We start from the raw sequence: 18,134 nt of genomic DNA, 5'->3' as shown, positions 1-18,134 counted from the left end.
CATAATCCCCAAAGCTGCAACATGATTGACATGCTGCAGCATTTGGGGGGCGGAGTGGGGATGAGCCTGGCCACTGTTCTCAGAAACCGTCGTGATGGTTGCGATGGTGATTCCGGGCTTTGACCTCTGTTGCAGCGCTGGGATCACAGATGCAGCAAGTAGGTGTCTGATTCCTACGGACACTTCCTACTGCATTAGCATTTTAGATGTATGGAATTGCACAGTTGCTTGTATGCGGCTCAGCAATTCCGTCCATCTCTGAATCAGGCCCAGAGTCAGTACACTAGGGGGATGAGTACATGCATTAGTTAAGTGATTTTTACTACTTAATCCAGCAGCAGGGAAAGTCTCGGCGGTTATGAATGAAGCCTGGTGATCATTAAGTAGATAATTCTTACTGGGGTCTAATCCACTGTTAATCACCCACTGGTTTCATATTTTTCCTTGCAGTGTAAAAGAAAATAATAAATGACAATGCCTCTGCCTAACATCCTAGTGACAGATATTCAATACTAATGAGCATCCCAGTGACCACCATACAATACAGATACTGTAACAACTCAATGATTGATGCACAATACAAAAAGCTTCAAAGTGATCTACAAACTGTATTGGGAGCATCATAGTGAGCACAGTACAATGGGTTGTGAATTTGGGAGGCACCATGAAATGTGTTAACGAAAATTAAGAAATATGTTGTTATCTCATGTAGCAGTTTACCTACAGTAATAATCACTAATACACTAGCATCTTACAGATTGTCTCCTCCTCCTCCCTCTCTCTCTCTCTCTAACTGTCATTACTTTTTTCTCTATCTTCCTTCCTGTCTCTATCTATCTATCTATCTATCTATCTATCTATCTATCTATCTATCTATCTATCTATCAATCTCATATCTATCTCCCTTCCTCTATCTCCCTCTCTCTCCCCTCTCCCTCTTTATGGGTGGCATGTACTGAAGGGAAAAATGCGGTAAAACCGCCGGAATTTCTTTTGGGTTTAATCACATTCCCCATATGTACAAAGTCCCGATGGGTAACGCCATTTTCAGGCGTTACCCCATAGAACCCTATGGGCTTCTTATCGGGACCATCGGGGCTTGCGACGGGACCCTTGTGGTAGGGTCTCGTGGCCGCAAGCCCCAGAGAGCTTCTGGCTCTAATAGAGCCAGAAGCTCTCCCACTGACATCACTGGTGATGTCATTGGGGCCGCCCACAAACGGCAGGCGTTTGCATGGGAACGCCTCTGTTTGTGAAGCCACCCCTACAAAACGGGGCGACCTGTTGATCAACAGAGAGAATTTCTCTCTCACTTCGGGGCTTGCACAGAGCACACCCTCGAACCACTCAAGCGCTTGCGAGTGGGTCTGAATCAGGCCCTAAATTCTGTGAAGTTCACTGTTACTGTTGCATATGTTTATTATACCAAAGCACTAATAAAAGTCAGCAAAACCCTGAAAGTAAAAAACAATACTAAGGGGGCGATTCAATTCAATTAAGGTGCAATAATTAATGGGCACTATTCAATTGTTTTTGGGTGCCCATTAATTATCACGCTCGTCGCGCCTAATTACAGCAGGATAAGCTGTGTAAAATGGATAAGCCCATCTAAAGTCAATTGAATTGCTTCATTGGATGCCCACTGACAGCTGCCGATGCTAACAATTGAATCGCCCTCTAAGTGTATGTCCGTCTAGTGGCCAGACACTTAGGCATATATGTAGCCCCTAACCTTCTTATTAACAACAACAAAGTTAAATCATATAGTTAATTTATATTTATATTTATTCATTAATTCATAGAATTTGACAGATAATGTAAACAAATTATCAATTACTAAATAAAAGATACATACCAAGTCTCTTAAGAAATCCCACTTCTTGGCACCCATATCATACAGGCCCACTCCCCCATCCATGAAGCAGCAGACGGCATGACCAGGAGGCAGTGAGAAGGCTTGGTTCTGTGTGAGCGTTGGAGGAGGTACCGCCTCGCTGGTAGATGATATATAGTGGTTCTTTGTAGGGGATTGTGCTAAAAATGCTCATTAGGGGAAAAAAACAATATGGTACTTATTTTGGTCAAGGTGTAACTCTACTGCTTTCATCTGTATCATAATCAACTTTATTTCTCAATTTCTGTACAGAATTTTAGCTTTGTAAATACAGATGTGCCCTCATACATCTAGCCTTCCTGCACATTATACAGCCCTTCTAGTTGCACCATTCCGTTGCGTGACTTGGTAGCGACTTTTTATCTTTAGATGCATCTTATTCGCATAGCGATGCGAATACTGTAGAACGCGAGAGCGGACTTGGTAGCAGCGAGCGTCTTTTCATGCAACTTTTTATATTCAGATTCGTTTTATTCGCACAGCAATGTGGATACTGTAGGATGCACAAGCAGCTTCTGCTGATTTAAAATGATATGCGGCATGCCTGTTTTATGTGTGTGACTGCGGGTGCATCTGCATGTGAAACGCTACCTTACAGTATCACAGCCACTGACAACGTAACGTAGCATTTCGCATGCAGATACACCTGCAGATGCACACAGAAAATAGTGCGAATAATATGCATCTGTAGATGCTCGGTGCTACCGAGTCACACGGCGTTCATGTGTTATGTGTAACGCGACTTGTAGCGCTAGGAGGAGAGATGTATGTGGACACATCTGTAGTTGATAGCTGTTGGCTATTACACTAAATAAAAAAATTAACAAAACATAGTATTGAGTTATGAAGCAATAACATACATAAGGCCCTGATTCAGAGTTGCACACTATGCAGATATTCATCCGAACGGCCAATGATTATTCTTCTGTGAGTGAGTCGGAGTCGCACCGCGCTTGTGTCCTGATTTTGTTTGTACAGAATCGCAGATCACATTTAGAGGAACTGTAGTAGAAATGTAAGGGACGTTCCTGGGCGGTGACTAAGAGGTAACAGGGAGGTGCCTAAAAAGATGCACAGAGATGTTGCGTCTGTTTCGCTGAAAGAGATTGTGTATGAAGACACAAAATTGCTCACAAGGAGGCCATACTTAGACGGAGAAGCTGCACCTGCCATAGGGAAACGTCTATGGACAGTAACAGTGGGCATCTTAGTCCTTGCACACGTGGACGGTCGGATGTGCACCAGGGAAGGGATTTGTAGTGGCATTAGCATAAAAGCACAACTGCAGCAAAAGACGTCTGTCTCAGAATCAGCTTCTAGTATACTCTGAGGACTTAATAATTGGAAAAAATGTATATGTTTAAAGAAGATAGATGATTTTAATCTTATAGTTATATGTTGCTCCTTTACATGTTCCTCACCTACCTCTGATGTATACCTCCTGCATACAGGCATTGGGACACATAAGGACCTACACTAGTCCTAGAGCCAAGTATCAGCTAGGGAAGACACATGAGAACAGGAAATGTCTACATTTTATATTCTCTTCCCCATATTCTTCCTGAGTATTGTAGAGACTAAAGGACTCTCTCACTCTAAGTAGTTGATGGTTCTTTATCTGCACATCTATAATTTGAACTTGTGATTCAGAGGTTATTGTCTCATCATCAAATCCACCAGTGCCTATTGCTGTTTAGAGACAACCAGCATTTGCCACATCCCAGTGTCAGAGTATGTTGGACCAGACCTATAGCCTAACTGTGGGCCTGATTCAGCAGCGGATGCAAATCTGCGATTAACGCAGATCGGGCAACTGTTTGCCATTGCGCACGCGTCGCAATCATTTTGCAGTTACGTACACACATCGGAATCATTCACAAAGTGAATGTCATGTGGTCAGCCTTTGGGGGAGGTTACAGGGGGGTGGTTAGGTGAACGCAGGCATTTCTGACTGTTTAAACGCTGTACCGTGATCAGGCATAAATTAGCCATTGTGATCGCTTCCGCAGCACGATACCTCTCTGTGTGTGAGGAGAGCTGCAGTATTTGAGACAGGTCAGACCTGCCACAATGGCCACATGACTGCCTGATCTGCATCGATGTTACCGATATTTACGCAGGTACTCAACGTTGGAAGCAGACGAGAAGGCAGCAGTGGGCATCCCAATGCCCGGGTAAGCTTTTCAGCTATTAGTATATTCTCGCAGCTACGTTCCATGCGAAATTGCAGCTGCGATCGCATACGCGTCCTCTGCTGAATCAGGCCCCATGCACGTTATTTTTGTCACTATTTTTTGTGACTATTGCATTTACTTATTTGCATTCTATATACATAGCTCAGTATGGCCACCTCCTGCCTGACAGTTTGGGAAGCCAGAAAGGTGTATAATAACCAAATACTAAAATAGGCTACACCATAAGGACTACTGTACATGCAAAAGGCAATGTACAGTACTTAAAAAACATAAAGTTGTAATGATAATGTGGCCTGTGTTTTAGAATAGAACAACTTTCTAACACCCCAACAGTTCTTTAACTGCATGTCCTATTATTCTACATTTTATTTTCCTGCATCATAGAATCAATATAGCTTTATTATTACATTTTTACAACTGTGATCTCAAACAAGTTACAGGAAAGTTCATGTTTGGCATCAATTTTTATTTTTATTTAATATGGAGGTGGAACCTGCAGAGAAGTAGGTTAGGCAGCTGGAGCACCAACACCTTCTGCTGACAAAAGTTTGTGCAGAGCTGTGAGATGTTCTGTCCCACTCCCACAGCAGTGTAAATGATCAGCACTGTTGGCTTTCCAGGACTGGCAGGCAATCCCAGTTTTGAGAGAAATAGTTTCAGCAAGGAGTACTGAAAACTACTTGTGACTGTTGGTGACAATGGACCAATTAGCATAACACCAAACAAGGGAGTGTGAACCTCATTGGGTGTGTTCCTGAGGTATATATTGCTTTATCAGACACTCTCTCCATTACCTACAGTATCTACTACAGGAGTAGGTAGCCCATATTGCATCTGGCTTTGCAGTATTTTTGTGCTGCCGTGAGGAAGTTTGGTAAAGCAAATAATGATGTTTAACTGCCATCTATAAATCATCGTTGAGAGGAAACATTGTGGAGTGGATATGGGCACCTTCACTCAGTACCAATATCTTCCGCAAGGAAATGGGGCAAAGCCTCTCGGCACCCCTGCTGGCACCACTATGGAGGCATTCTTAGCGCTCTCTGAGATGCTGGGCATCCCACAGGATCTCCCTACACTAGTGAATAGATGTGGGAGGTATGTAACTGCACAGTTTTAATGCCCCAAAAATATTAAATTGCAATTTGGAAGAAGAGCACATTAAGACATTCACCCTTAAGTGTCCTGTTTTTGGTGGAGCCCTTATTGTACTCACTTTTTTTCTTAGGAGGAGAGTTGAGGACATGTAATGCGTGGAAGCCAGTCTTCTTCAGCTTAAAATTATCTATAGGGGTCGTCTTAGAGACATTCCATACTCGTAATACACCAACCTGGGAATCTGAGCAATTAGAAAAATTAAACCTCTTTTACAGTACATTACAGACATTTATGCAATTAATAATTTCATGCATTCATATTGAGAAAGGTACAAGCATGGTAACCAGGTCCAGTGGAAGCACTATGTGTCCTACAATAGGTGACACCTACCCTCTTAGCTGGATAATTCATTAGCTAACCAATGCTACCAGTGGCAAATTTTGCCTAGGGGCTGCAGGGTTGCAGCTCCCCTAGTAAAATCCACCACCTCAGTGTAGTCAGTGCAGTCCGTGACTGCACTGCCTACACTGTGACTGGCAGTGGCTTCCCATTGGAAGCACTACCTGCCAGTCACACATACAACAGGCAGTCTCAGGATGATGTGTCTCCTCCCCCTGGGACTGCCATTCTGGGCTGCTATTAGCATAGAATGGCTTCCAGTAAGAAGCTGCTTCTCTGCCTTTTCACCAGCCCTACCCGACTCCTTGGGGCTGCAGACGATGCAGCCCTTTGGAAGCTGGTGATATGCGTATGCGTGGAGCCCCACCGCTACTGCACATGCACTGGTCCCGGCGCCTGTCAGACGGATTGTGCAGGCATCGGGACCCGGCCATGAGAAGCCATGTGAGTGTTTATCGCGGCGGCGGCATCTAAGAGGGTATGAGCTGCTGAATGCAACAACATAGGGCAATTGTGCCCAGGTTACTGCAACCTATCTTTATGTGCGCGGACCCCTGTGTTTTGGTCTTGGTTTTGCAAAACCATCCTCACGTGTTTTGGTTTTGGATCGGAATTTCATTAAAATGGATAAAAACAGCTAGCATTGTGTAATTTGGGCCTGTATCATTAGCCTCAATAACATTAATTTCCTGTCTTTTCCAGTCAATTTTGATCACCTCACAGCTAACAATATTGTTTTTAGTTTTCACACATATTGGCCAAAGGCTGCAGTGAGCTGACTGGCTAAATTAAGCGACAGAGCATTGGCACAAACACATGACAGTTGAAAAAGGTAATTAACACATCTAGGAGACATAGTGGTACTGCAGTGGCAGGGAGGATGGCAGTTTAATATAAACTATACGATGCTATAGAATGTTTTCATTCATTAATAACTACTGTAGATCAGAGGCCAGAACAGGTAAATGGAGGTGGAGTACTATTAAGTGGAAGCCAGGTAAATGACTGATTGAATAATTTATTGATTAATTGATAAGTGTAAATAATTTAACTATAAAATAAATCAAAGAAATGGAAAGCATTGTTACAAAACAAGCATCCAAAATCTCAACTGATTAAGGTTGATTAATTCAATTATTGATACATAATATAACTTTAAATTAAAAATAATTTGATAAATGCAACAAATGATTAAAAAACAAGAATCCAAATGAGATTGATTGATTGATTAGTGTAAATAATTGAACTATAAAAAAGTAAATTGGAGACATGTAAAAAAACTATTACAAAACAAGCATCCAATATCCCAATGAGATTGATTCCTCAGGATGTAAAGCAGAGTAACAGCCTAGTCAAATTGAATAATGTATTATTAATGATATGATTTGATGATACTAGTCTGTATCTGCTGAGAGGCTGCAGGAAACGGAGCATATATGCTTGGATGAGAAGCTAGTAATGGATGGCATGGCAAGAAACAAAAGAACATGAATGCCCTAGTAAAGTACAGTACAGTAAAGCCCCCTTGCCTCCCAAAGCTCCGCCCCGTGCTGTGCTAATGCTCCCATCAGCCACCCATGGTCCCCAGAAGCTCTGATCCCCAGGTTATCTGTAGCCCATCCATTCACCCTCCACCTGCCTCCCTAGGCAAGTGAGTTGACAGCTGGGCACAGAAAGTATAATAAAAGTCAGCCCTGCAGTTGGAGCACAGAGGCTGAGCTGTCTTGTACAGGAGAGGAGGCAGCTGTCGCCAGCCTTGAGGAAAAATCTGCATGCATAACCAAAGTACCTTCCCACAGGTCAATGTAATGTCTAGTATCTATGTACAGTATGTATATATATATATATATACATATATACATATATATACTGTATGTATGCTACATATGTATGTATGTATATGTGTGTGCGTGTATATATATATATATATAATATATATATATATGTATATATATATACTGTATATATATATATATATATATATATATATATATATATATATATACAGTGCAGAGCAGCACACATTTTGAAAAAATAACTGTTCAGGTGCTGTAATCCCATAATAAAAAATATATAAAGATATCTTCCAATGCTGTTGCATAGAAAAAAGACCAGCACACTTCTTAATGCAAAAAAGACCCAATGGTCACGTTATATTGTATGAAAAATACAGCATGTATTAGTCCACAAATCACATGTCATTCCTATATCAGACAGCATATTAATCACTGGAATGGTCAAAAATAGACACTATGTATTGAAGATAGTGTAGACCAAAATAAATACAGCGATATACTCATCTAGAGCCTGGTGACAGAAAATGCAGTGAGTGGTATCTCGCCCGATACCACTGGTGGCCATTTCGGTGTATCTACACCTGGTGCTCATGATGAAGGTGTAGATACACCGAAACGGCTGTCGGGCCAGATACCACTCACTGCATTGGTCTTCTTTCTATGCAACAGCATTGGAAGATATCTTTACATACATATATATATATATATATATATATATACACTGTAATTACTAATATACTTGTGCAAGTCCTGGAGTGCCACCCTCATTCTGAAGTATGGGGCTCTATTTATTAACGTTATTTTTACTAAAATAAAGTGAAAAAGGGTGTTTTCACACCCTTTTCACATTATTTTAGCATCACCTAAAGTTACTACAGGGCAATTGGAGTAGAATTCGTAAAATTCTACTCCAAGCCCTAAGTATCGCTTATTTTTAGTAAGCAGATCGCATTTCCCATAATTGTAATGGGAAATGTGATCTGGCCAAAGTTATTAAAAATAAAATGTGAAAAAATACCGGGGAAAGCCCTGTGATAATAACGCCACCTAGAGGTGGCGTTATCCAGGGTCTCCCCAGGTTACCGGACTCCTGCTCCGCTCTAACGGAGAACCCGTAGCAGGCCCCAGTGATCAGCTGTGTGGTCTAAACAGATCACACGCTGATCTCTGCTAAAAAAAAAAAGAAAAAAAAATTGTAAAAAAGTCCAGGGACCATTGATCGGGGCTCTGGGTGATGTCCTCCCTCCGGGAAGCTGGTCTCCCAGCCTGCACTGGGGCCCGGTCATCACCTGACTGAGTCCCAGTGCAGTATGGGATGTCAGCTGACCAGAGAGACGGAGGACATCACCGGAGCACCGATGACTGCAGGTAAATGTAACCAAGGGAGGGGAGGTCGTGGGGGGGTCACGGGGTAACAATCATGGGGGGTGGGGCTTAGCGCTGGGGGCGGGGCTTAGAAACAGTTGGTCGGCGCATGCGTCGGCACTTGTCACTGTATGTTTTGCGAAAATACCGTGATAAGTGTGCGGAGGGGATTCACATGGACAGAGCTTTATCGCAAGCTTTGTCCCTGCAAGGGATTTTTAATAAATCCCTGTGCTATTGCCTGAATTCGCAATGCGAATTCAGTCGGTAATATCACACTTCAATCTGCATTACAAATGCAGATTGTAGTAAATAGAGCCCATAGAGACAGGGTGCTGCTGTGGCTGGATCAATGAAGGGTGATGATGATCAATAATCATCACCCTTCAATGGTGTCGCAGGCCACAGACTATAGCTGTGTTGGCCTCCTGCCTCAGCTCTGCTTTATATGGCGGTCACTGTAATGCACTCTGTATTACATGCTGTATTATACAGTGGTCACTGCGATGTTCTCTGTATTATATGGCATGCCCTTTGTATTATGTGGCATTTGCGGTATTTCCTTCTATATTATATGGCAGTCACTGAAATACTCTCTGTATTATATGGTGGTCACTGCAATGCTCTTTGTATTATATGGTGGTCACTGTAATGCTCTCTGTATTGTAATATATATATATATATATATATATACACACACACACATACCAATATAGAGGAATCCACAAGGACATCTAATAAAATGATTAACATAACTGCTACTGCAGGAATGTGTGTAATTGATTTTTAATTTCTTGCCAGGGTGGGGATGTACTAAAAATGTACCCCATCTCCAAATAGCCACACATTGTGCATCCGAGACACCTCACACCTATTTTTTGATAGAAAGTATTGTCCACCACTTACCAGGAAAGATATCTTTACGGACCACCACATCACCAATATTTTTACCGTTTCTGTAAAAAGGTAACATCCTTGAATCTACCAGGTTGTTCTCTTGTTACAGACACTGTAAAAGTTAACCCTTACCGCCCTGGTCCAGTATTGCAGACCATACAATTATCACAATTTCATACAAAAAAAACCCTTTTTCTTGTTATAGCTCCACTATAAGGTGGTGGAAGGTAAGCGACAGATATGCCCTCCATGAAGATAGCCACACACCCTGTGCACTCGTCATGCCTCCATATTACTAGTCACACTGACACATCGCTTGTCACACACCCCTGCGGTGGCACACAATAGGTCTTTCATAAATTTCAGCTCTAGGCCCATGTAGACCTTAATCTGGCACTTAATGATTTACCTATTAAACTCCTAAACCTAAACCTAACTCCTTCTCTAACCTAATGCTAATGTCACCCTAATGGTGCCATGATGGTTTTTTTAACACAGTGCCTTCCAGAGAAACTGTACCGCTCATCTCTAATTTTTATTATGTTTTTTCTTAAAACACAGATGGAATGGGGCCCAAACTAGTCTGGTGTGTGTGTATTTTTTTTTTTGGGGGGGGGGAAGGGGTTTATCAAACCTTTAAGGTAAAGAGGAAAACTTGCCAATACCATTCAGTCAGCTTCTAGCTATCATTTATCCAGCACAATCTATAAAATGACAGAAGCTGTTTGGTTGCTATGGGCAACTTCTCCAAGTTATGGCCCTCATTCAGAGCCGCTCGCTATTTGCGGTCGTTCGTTCTAAAACAAGGGGTGGCTATTCAAATGAACCGTTCGCTAATTGCGGTCTGTTCACGCCTCTAAGTCTGAACGAGCGAGCAAAACTTGCGGTTGTAATTTTGAAAAATACGCCCCCTTGCCGCTCGCAACATACGTCATGTCCGCTATTTATTAGGTTAATCGAGTACATCGAACAGCGTATGAACTGCTCGCTATTCTTGTGGCTGGTTTTTTCAACCACTATTTTACGAGCAGTTCTGAGTAAAAAAAAAACAAGTGACATGGTCAATGACGCTGCTGTATTAATTATGCACTCCCTTAAAACGCCCGTTTTGACCTTTAAGCACGCCTGCGTTCGAATTCCACACCCCCGTTTTCAAGCACCTTCCCCTGTTACCACCCACATACGCCTCCTTCTGTCACTCAAAATAGCAGGCATTCGCTATATAGCGAACAAACGATTTTCGGCCGCACTGACTGGTTCGCGCATGCGTATTAAAATCCGTACGCATGCGCAGATGTGCGAACATCGGTCAGAACGAACGAGCGGCCGCTTACGAGCGGCTCTGAATGAGGGCCTATATCTCTTGAAGGTTTGATACATTTCCATCTGGGAGCAGTGACATCATAGGTCAGTGCCACTCTCCCAGCACATCACCACTGACTATGAGCAGCAGCTGAGAACGTCACAGGTAAGAAGCTGCTGACTGTTTCATCTCCATGTCAGCAGCCAGTGCTCGGTATAGGAATGTGTGCACAGCCATTATAAACACCGTAATGAGTGACATTCAGTGTTTTGGTTCCCTCTAACATTTGCACCCTAGGTGGCCGTCTAAGTTCAATTAATGGTTATGCCTGCCCTTAGGGAAATCTACTCTGGTGCATATACGATTAACTGTTTGCTGTGATTAATGCTAATTGGATATGCGTTTCTAGTAATAGTTATATTTTTCCTGTAATGACAATTTTCTAGTGCTCACAACCATGTCCTATGTGTTTAACAATAAATTTATATTTTCTAAATGTAATAAAAAATCAAGCAGTGTTTGCATGTGAGACTGGTAGACTGCCTGGTGTGGATATATGGATTCATAGGCAAGGGCAGTGATAGTAAATACACCATTAATTAATAACTGTATTTTCAGCTTTTTACCTATACCAAGTCCCACTGAGACACTGGAGTCTACTTGCTAATGCTGGGCATACACTGCCAGATAAAATGTCTGTCAGACCGACAGACATTTTATCTGGCTGCCTGCCAGCCGCAGATGTCCGCGGCATACACTGTGAGAGAAATCTCACAGTGTATAGCCCGACATCCGCGCTCCGCCCCCGGGGGAGGAGACATTTCCCTGTTCCTTCCGTAGGAAGGAACACAGGAAATGTCTGTCTGTCGGCCGCGCTGGGCATACACTGCCCGATGCGGCCGACAGTTTCCCGGGTAAATATCGCATCGGACGGGCATGCTGGACAATCCAGCATGCCCGACCGAGCAATATTTAACGCTCGGTCGCCCGCATACACGCTGCAATTATCGCGGCGATCCGCCGATATCGGGCGGATCGTCCCGATAATTGCAGAGTGTATGGCCAGCATAACAAACAGCGATAAGCACAATCTTTTTTATAGCTACTTATTGTAGCAATACTGTTGTTGCTACAATTTCTGAATAAAATCTCGCCAAGGCAGCTGAGCAGTACTCAGTCACATTGGCGAAACTAGCCCGGAGCTATAAGAGTTAACTAACAGTTTTGACAGGCCAGTCTGGAGATATAAGCGTGCATGACCCGGCGAGCCAATTTGCTCATGTGCAGTTGAACTGAATGCCCGTACATACTATGGTCAGCACATTTGCATCAGATTTGGACTGAACACAGTTTTTGCGGCAGAATACACAATTTCACAGCAGTGTAAAGTTCTGATGATGCCATCTTTTTCACATTGTATTTGTAAGTTTTCAGCTTACTGTGTTTATAATCTTTAAATATAGCTGGAACACTGTCAAACCATTGTGATAACTTATGTAGCATCTTTATCTGATTAAGGGTTCCAGCCACCGTGGGCTAATACAATTGTAGCGCCCCCTGTAATGCTGCTAAGCACTGAGCATAGTGTGTATTAGAGATGTGCGGGTTCGGATTCCTGGAATCCGAATCCGAATACATCCGATCTTAAGGGTTACAAGTGGAACCGAGCTGGGGCTTGGGTCTTCGCACCTTGCTCGGATCTTAAAACCAGGCAAAACTTAATTTTCCCAGCGTTAGATCTCACGTGTTTTGAATTGCATATTAAAGTCCCTCCATCTTGGTCAGGAGCCATTTCACACTGGAGACCAGTGGGCGAGGGTGTGGGTAGTATAGGGGCACTTAATACAAAAAACGGTTATGAGTACTGAAGGCAGGGGCACTGTGTATGGTGGGCTAGCTGTAGCACTCTGTGATGCAAAAAACCCCCCCCCCGCCATAACAGTGGACTGCAGCGCTATGTTGTTTTTGTTTTGTTAATAAAAAAAGCCTACTGGGGGACTGTTTTTCTTTAAAAAAAAAAGAGCACTGGGCCTGATTCAGATCCGCTCGCAAGCGCTATGCGTTCGCAAGCGGGTCGATGGCCGGGCAGTACGCACACTCCGCATGCGCACCGCGCATGCGAGAGCCCTGGAACGAGTGAGAAATTTACTTGATCCGGGGCTCGCTACAAATGGGGCGGCTGTCGATGTTGATCGACATCTCGCCCTGTTTTGTAGGCGAGGAGGGGGGGTGGCTGGTCAAACGGAGTCTCACTGGGGCTTGCGGCAGACGAGACCCTACCACAAGTGTCTCGTCGCAAGCCCGATGGTCACCCACAGCTTAGCGAGCGGCTAGGAGGCCGTTTTATTTTTAAAAAGCGGCCACCCTGATTCAGAGAGAGCGCTCACTTTTTGCGAGCGGCTCTGAATCAGGGCCACTGTGTTTAAAGGCCACTGCTGCAGCACTGTGATGCACAAAAAATGCCATAGAAGTGGACTGCAGGACTGTTACTTAAAAAGCCTACTGGGGCACTTTTTTATAAAACAACATAAAACTATTACAGTATAACATAAATTACTGTTAGGGTAACACTCAGCTTATACTAGGGGTGCTGTGAGGCAGTTTGTTGTCTATACAGGCACTGTTACAAAATGTTAATAATATAAAACTTGTGTGTTAAAAAAATATGTAATTATTAGGGTGCCACCTAGCTTATACTAGGGGCGGTGTGAGAGAGTTAGTTGTGTGTTCAAGGGTCACTGTTACATTTTTTTAATAATATAAAACTTGTTTGTTAAAAAATATAATTTCATTATTTGGGTGCCACCTAGCTTATACTAGGGGTGCTGTAAGGCAGTTTGTTGTGTGTTCAGGCACTGTTATCAAAAATTAAAATTGTAAAACTTTTGTGCTGAAAAACATAACATCATTAGGGTGCCACCATTACAGGCACTGTGTTATGTGTTGAGGCACTGTTATATGAAATTAAAATGATAAAACTTGTGTTCTAAAAAATGTAACATCATTAGGGTGACATCCTTATACTAGGAGCGCTGTGAGTCAATATGGATGAGTCAACAGAAGAGCAGGAGCAGCAACCCAGTACTAGTGCTATGGCTGCTGCCAGCAGTCATGATAATACTTCAACGTCTACTAAAGGTAGTCCAGGGGAAATACAGTTTAAGAAAGTTTAAGAAATATAAACAATATTTCATAATGTTAAAGAAAACATCACCTCAAATAATAAATGGAAAATTTACTGCTGAAAAACATAACGTTGCTAACATTGGCTCAATCTGATACACTAAGCATCAATAGAATTGTGAAGGATTATTTTAATGACAATGAGCAAATTATCATGTCACATAGTCCTTTTGATTACTAAGAGGAAAAAAAGGCAATTTGGTGCCCCTTGTACAAACTAGCTTTGGTGTACTTAAGATGCCCAACCTCCAGTGTTTACATAGAGGTTTGTAGCACACCCAGGATCCTTGTGAGTGATCAGCGTAGTAAGCTACTTCTTTAAAATGTGAAAAAACTCATTTTCAAAAAAATGAACTACAAATTATATGAGGAAGACCTTTGCCGCCAAATGCAACAAAGTACAGAGACTTCTGTATGTGTGGATTCCGGTGGGGATGATCTAATATTGTGTTGTGATGTTAACACTGATGAGGGTGAGGTGGATGAAGATGATAATGATATCTTCCCAGTGTAGAGATGATTAACAATGCTGTTAGGCACCTTAAGCCAAGCGGTAACTTGTTTTGTGGGGGCCCAAGCAAACCAAGCACTACAGCCACAAAAGTGGCAGTCCCTGTTGCTGGACTGCTTGGTTTGTTAAACTGTGCATGTCCTTATTAATAGACAACATAAGGGAGGGCCCAAGGACAATTCCATCATGCACTTTTTATTATGGGCTTTGCCAAGATTGTGTGTGTTTGACAGGCAGCAAATTATACAGTACTTTACTGGGGCATTGGTGTTCTGTAGCTTTCAAGACCATCTAATTTTTTTCGGTCTCTGCATAGTTATTTATAGATTTTTTGGTGTACACATTCAGTTTTATTATAAAAAAAGCAACCTGTACACTTTAACCGTTAAATCTGAGCAAGAAAAAAGTGGAAAAAAAAAAAAAGCTAGGCTGCTATGTACTATCACACAGGGTCTAATACTCTTCAGCTTCCACCAGTGAGGGCAGGCAAGAGGCATTGGGGTCCCATACGCCATACAATGGAACAGTTTGCAGTTTGAGTTTAGGAGCATAATAAACTTGAGAACAGAAAAAGATTAGAGATTTCTGCTGTATTTTTACATATAGTTCTCATCTCTCCCCTCAAAACAATAACATTAAAAACCATGGTATAAGAGGGAGGGGGAAAGAATCAAAGACAAAAGGCGACCAAGCACACACAAAAATAAAATAAAAAAGGGGTGGAAAGAGTATAAAAAATAAAAAACACAACAGAGTCTTGCTCCAATGGACTGGATACAAAGGGCAAGAGAGTGGAATCCAAACAATGCAATAATTTAATCATCTTCACCTACTGTATAACTATACCTATTATAGAAAAAAATGTATACAATTAAAATTCCCACCAATTCCAATACAACTTAGACTTTTCTCCTCTAATCAGAGATAAATAAAACAAACAAAAGAGTGCAAAGACAAATTAGCCTAAAAAATGTGCAGACTGATGACAGAAACACCATGTACTGCTGTCTACACTGTTTACAAAGTTAGATGCAAAGGGTCAAAAATGACCAGTTGTACAGACCTCTACAGATCTAATAACTAATCAACAGTGCTAATAATAATCCTGATTTAGTATCCACAAACACTAGGGTGTATATTTACTAAAGTGCAGTTTTTAGAAGTGGAGATGTTGCCCATAGCAACCAATCAGATTCCACTTAACATTTATCTAGCACCTTCCAGAAGATAATATCTAGAATCTGATTGGTTGCTATGGGCAACATCTCCACTTCTAAAAACCCGCACTTTAGTAAATATACCCCTAGATGTGCCAAATTATTTTGAAGTTTAACTGCCATGTGTTTGTGCCACTGCTGTCATTTAGCTTAGTCAGCCAGCTACCACGGTGCAGCCTTTGGCCAATAGTGGTGAGAACAATATTGTGAGCTGTGAGGTGGTAAAAATTGACAGGAAATGACTAGTAATTAATGTTATTCAGGGTTCATAATACTGTAGGAACTAAAATAGGCCCAAATTACATAATTTTAGTGGTTTTATAATAAAAAAATAAAAAAAAACAGATCAAAAACCAAAACACTTCAGGATGGTTTTGGCAAAACCAAAAACTTGATGATGAATTAGAACCAAAACCAAAACACAGGGGTCAGTGCACATCTCTAGTGTGTATGCATTCTTAGTGAATCACCATTTATACTGCGCATGTGGCTATATAACCATTCTTGCCTACTCTCCCAGGAGTCGTGGGAGGCTCCCGGTTTTTCAGGTAAACCCTCGCACCCCGAAAGAGTAGGCAAGTCTCCTGCATCCTGCCCACTTCCTAGTGAAGTGGGTAGGTTGGGGAGATTTTCTAAGATGTTTGCGGGTCCGTATAGAGGGGACGTGGCTAAATGGCGCAAATCGCATCATTTAGTCCCGTCCCCTCCTCACAGATTCGCAAATCGCGGGGGCTGTCTGTAAAGGGGGTGGGGCCTAATGTCGGCTATTGTCTGGTCCCGCCCCCAAAGATGAAAGAAGCAGGTCCTCTCCGGCTGCTCTCAGAATGCTGCCCTGTAAAGTCGGTAAGTATGTATATAACTAACATGTTTGATCTTGGCATCTATGCAATGATGTTTGTGGAGAGTAAAACAGACTTTGGCTTCTGGGGAATGGGAGGAAGACTCTAAAGCTCTTCAGGGTACCCGGATGGCGCTGTAGCATAATGCACATACAGTTACATAGTCACATTGGCAAAATCATCTGGTAGTCACCTTAAAAACTTTCCTCAATACTGCATCAGGGTGGCTGGACAGCTAACAAGCTAACAACGACAGTAACATGTCATGAATTAGGTCTTTATTTTATTTCCTGGCGGCCAACTGGGTGGCACCCCTCCAAGTTTTAGAGCCCTAGACTGCACCCTAATCAATTTAAAGGTAGATCAGGCACTGATATTTATTGTAGGATTGGGAACACTTGATGCCAAATTTCACATGCGGAACATAAGAAATGTTGTGGTCAAATATGGAATGCCGCAAATATTGCATAGAAGAGAGTTTGAACACGTCACTAATCTCTACATATTATATTAATTCATATCTATCGGATTAATTTGTCACTTTGTATTAGGATCTGGTATAACCAGTGCTTTATTTCTATGAAAAAAGGTGGCTGTACTCAGAGCACTGCACCCAGCGCCAGTGAGACTCCAAGCCAGACGCCCGCTGAGATTTTATAACCAGCGGGCGCCCTGCTCCTTCTCTGCAGCACTGTGCTAGCCGAAGGCTGGAGTTCTCTCCTGAAACGCCAGCTTCTGGCTCTCCCAACAGGCACTATGGGAGAGACGTCATGACGTCTCTCCCATAGTTCAGAGGAGCAGCCGGGCGGACCCGACGGTGGCAGTCACAGGAGCGGGGTTTAAAGTAAGTTTTTTTTTTGTGTGTGTGTGTGTGTGTAAGCAGCACTACAGGTACATTACCAGGGGGCTCTACAGGGGCTTTACCAGGGGGCACTACAGGGGCATTACTATGGGGACATTACCATATGGCCACTAGTACAGGGGCATTAATACATGGCATTACCTCAGCGGGCATTACTATAGGTGCACTGCTGCAGGGGGCATTACTATTGGGGCACTGCTACAGGGGGAATTACTATTGGGGAATGATTTCACTGTTTTGCTTTTATATCTGGAACTATTTACAAGACTAAAAAATGATTTGAGTACCATCAGAAAAAAAAGCACTGGGTATAACATTAACACATACATGCCTACCCTCCCGATTTTTCGGGTAACCCCCGCACCCCCGGAAGGGTAGGCATTTCTCCCGCATTCTGCCCACTTCCTAGTGAAGTGGGCAGAATGAGAATACCCGCGACGATCGCGGGTCTCCGTGAAGGGGGTGGGGCTTAAGATGTGATTCTGCATGAATCACAGCATTTGGCCCCGCCCCATGTAAATTTTACCCAATCGCTGCAGTTTTGCCACGAGGGGGCGGGGCTTAATGACGCAATT

General features: G+C 42.7%; 1 protein-coding gene across 5 annotated transcripts in view; it reads right to left on the bottom strand.

Annotated features, from left to right (window-relative positions):
- WDR17 (WD repeat domain 17) overlaps nt 1–18,134 on the bottom strand; it is a 197,716-nt gene that overhangs the window by 84,964 nt on the left and 94,618 nt on the right. For 4 of the 5 annotated variants that reach the window (XM_088448511.1, XM_088448485.1, XM_088448502.1 and 1 more), the window contains 2 exons: nt 5,306–5,428; nt 1,856–2,043 (listed from right to left, as the gene is read on the bottom strand). In XM_088448511.1, the coding sequence (XP_088304637.1) occupies nt 1,856–2,043; nt 5,306–5,428 (311 nt within the window). The remainder of the gene's footprint in view (nt 1–1,855; nt 2,044–5,305; nt 5,429–18,134) is intronic. The other variant, XM_088448493.1, reaches the window with a different exon arrangement.

The sequence above is a fragment of the Taudactylus pleione genome, unplaced genomic scaffold, assembly GCF_031769625.1.
Source record: "Taudactylus pleione unplaced genomic scaffold, aTauple2 ptg000021l, whole genome shotgun sequence".
Lineage (NCBI taxonomy): Eukaryota > Metazoa > Chordata > Amphibia > Anura > Myobatrachidae > Taudactylus > Taudactylus pleione.
This window is presented reverse-complemented; position numbering and strand designations above follow the sequence as displayed.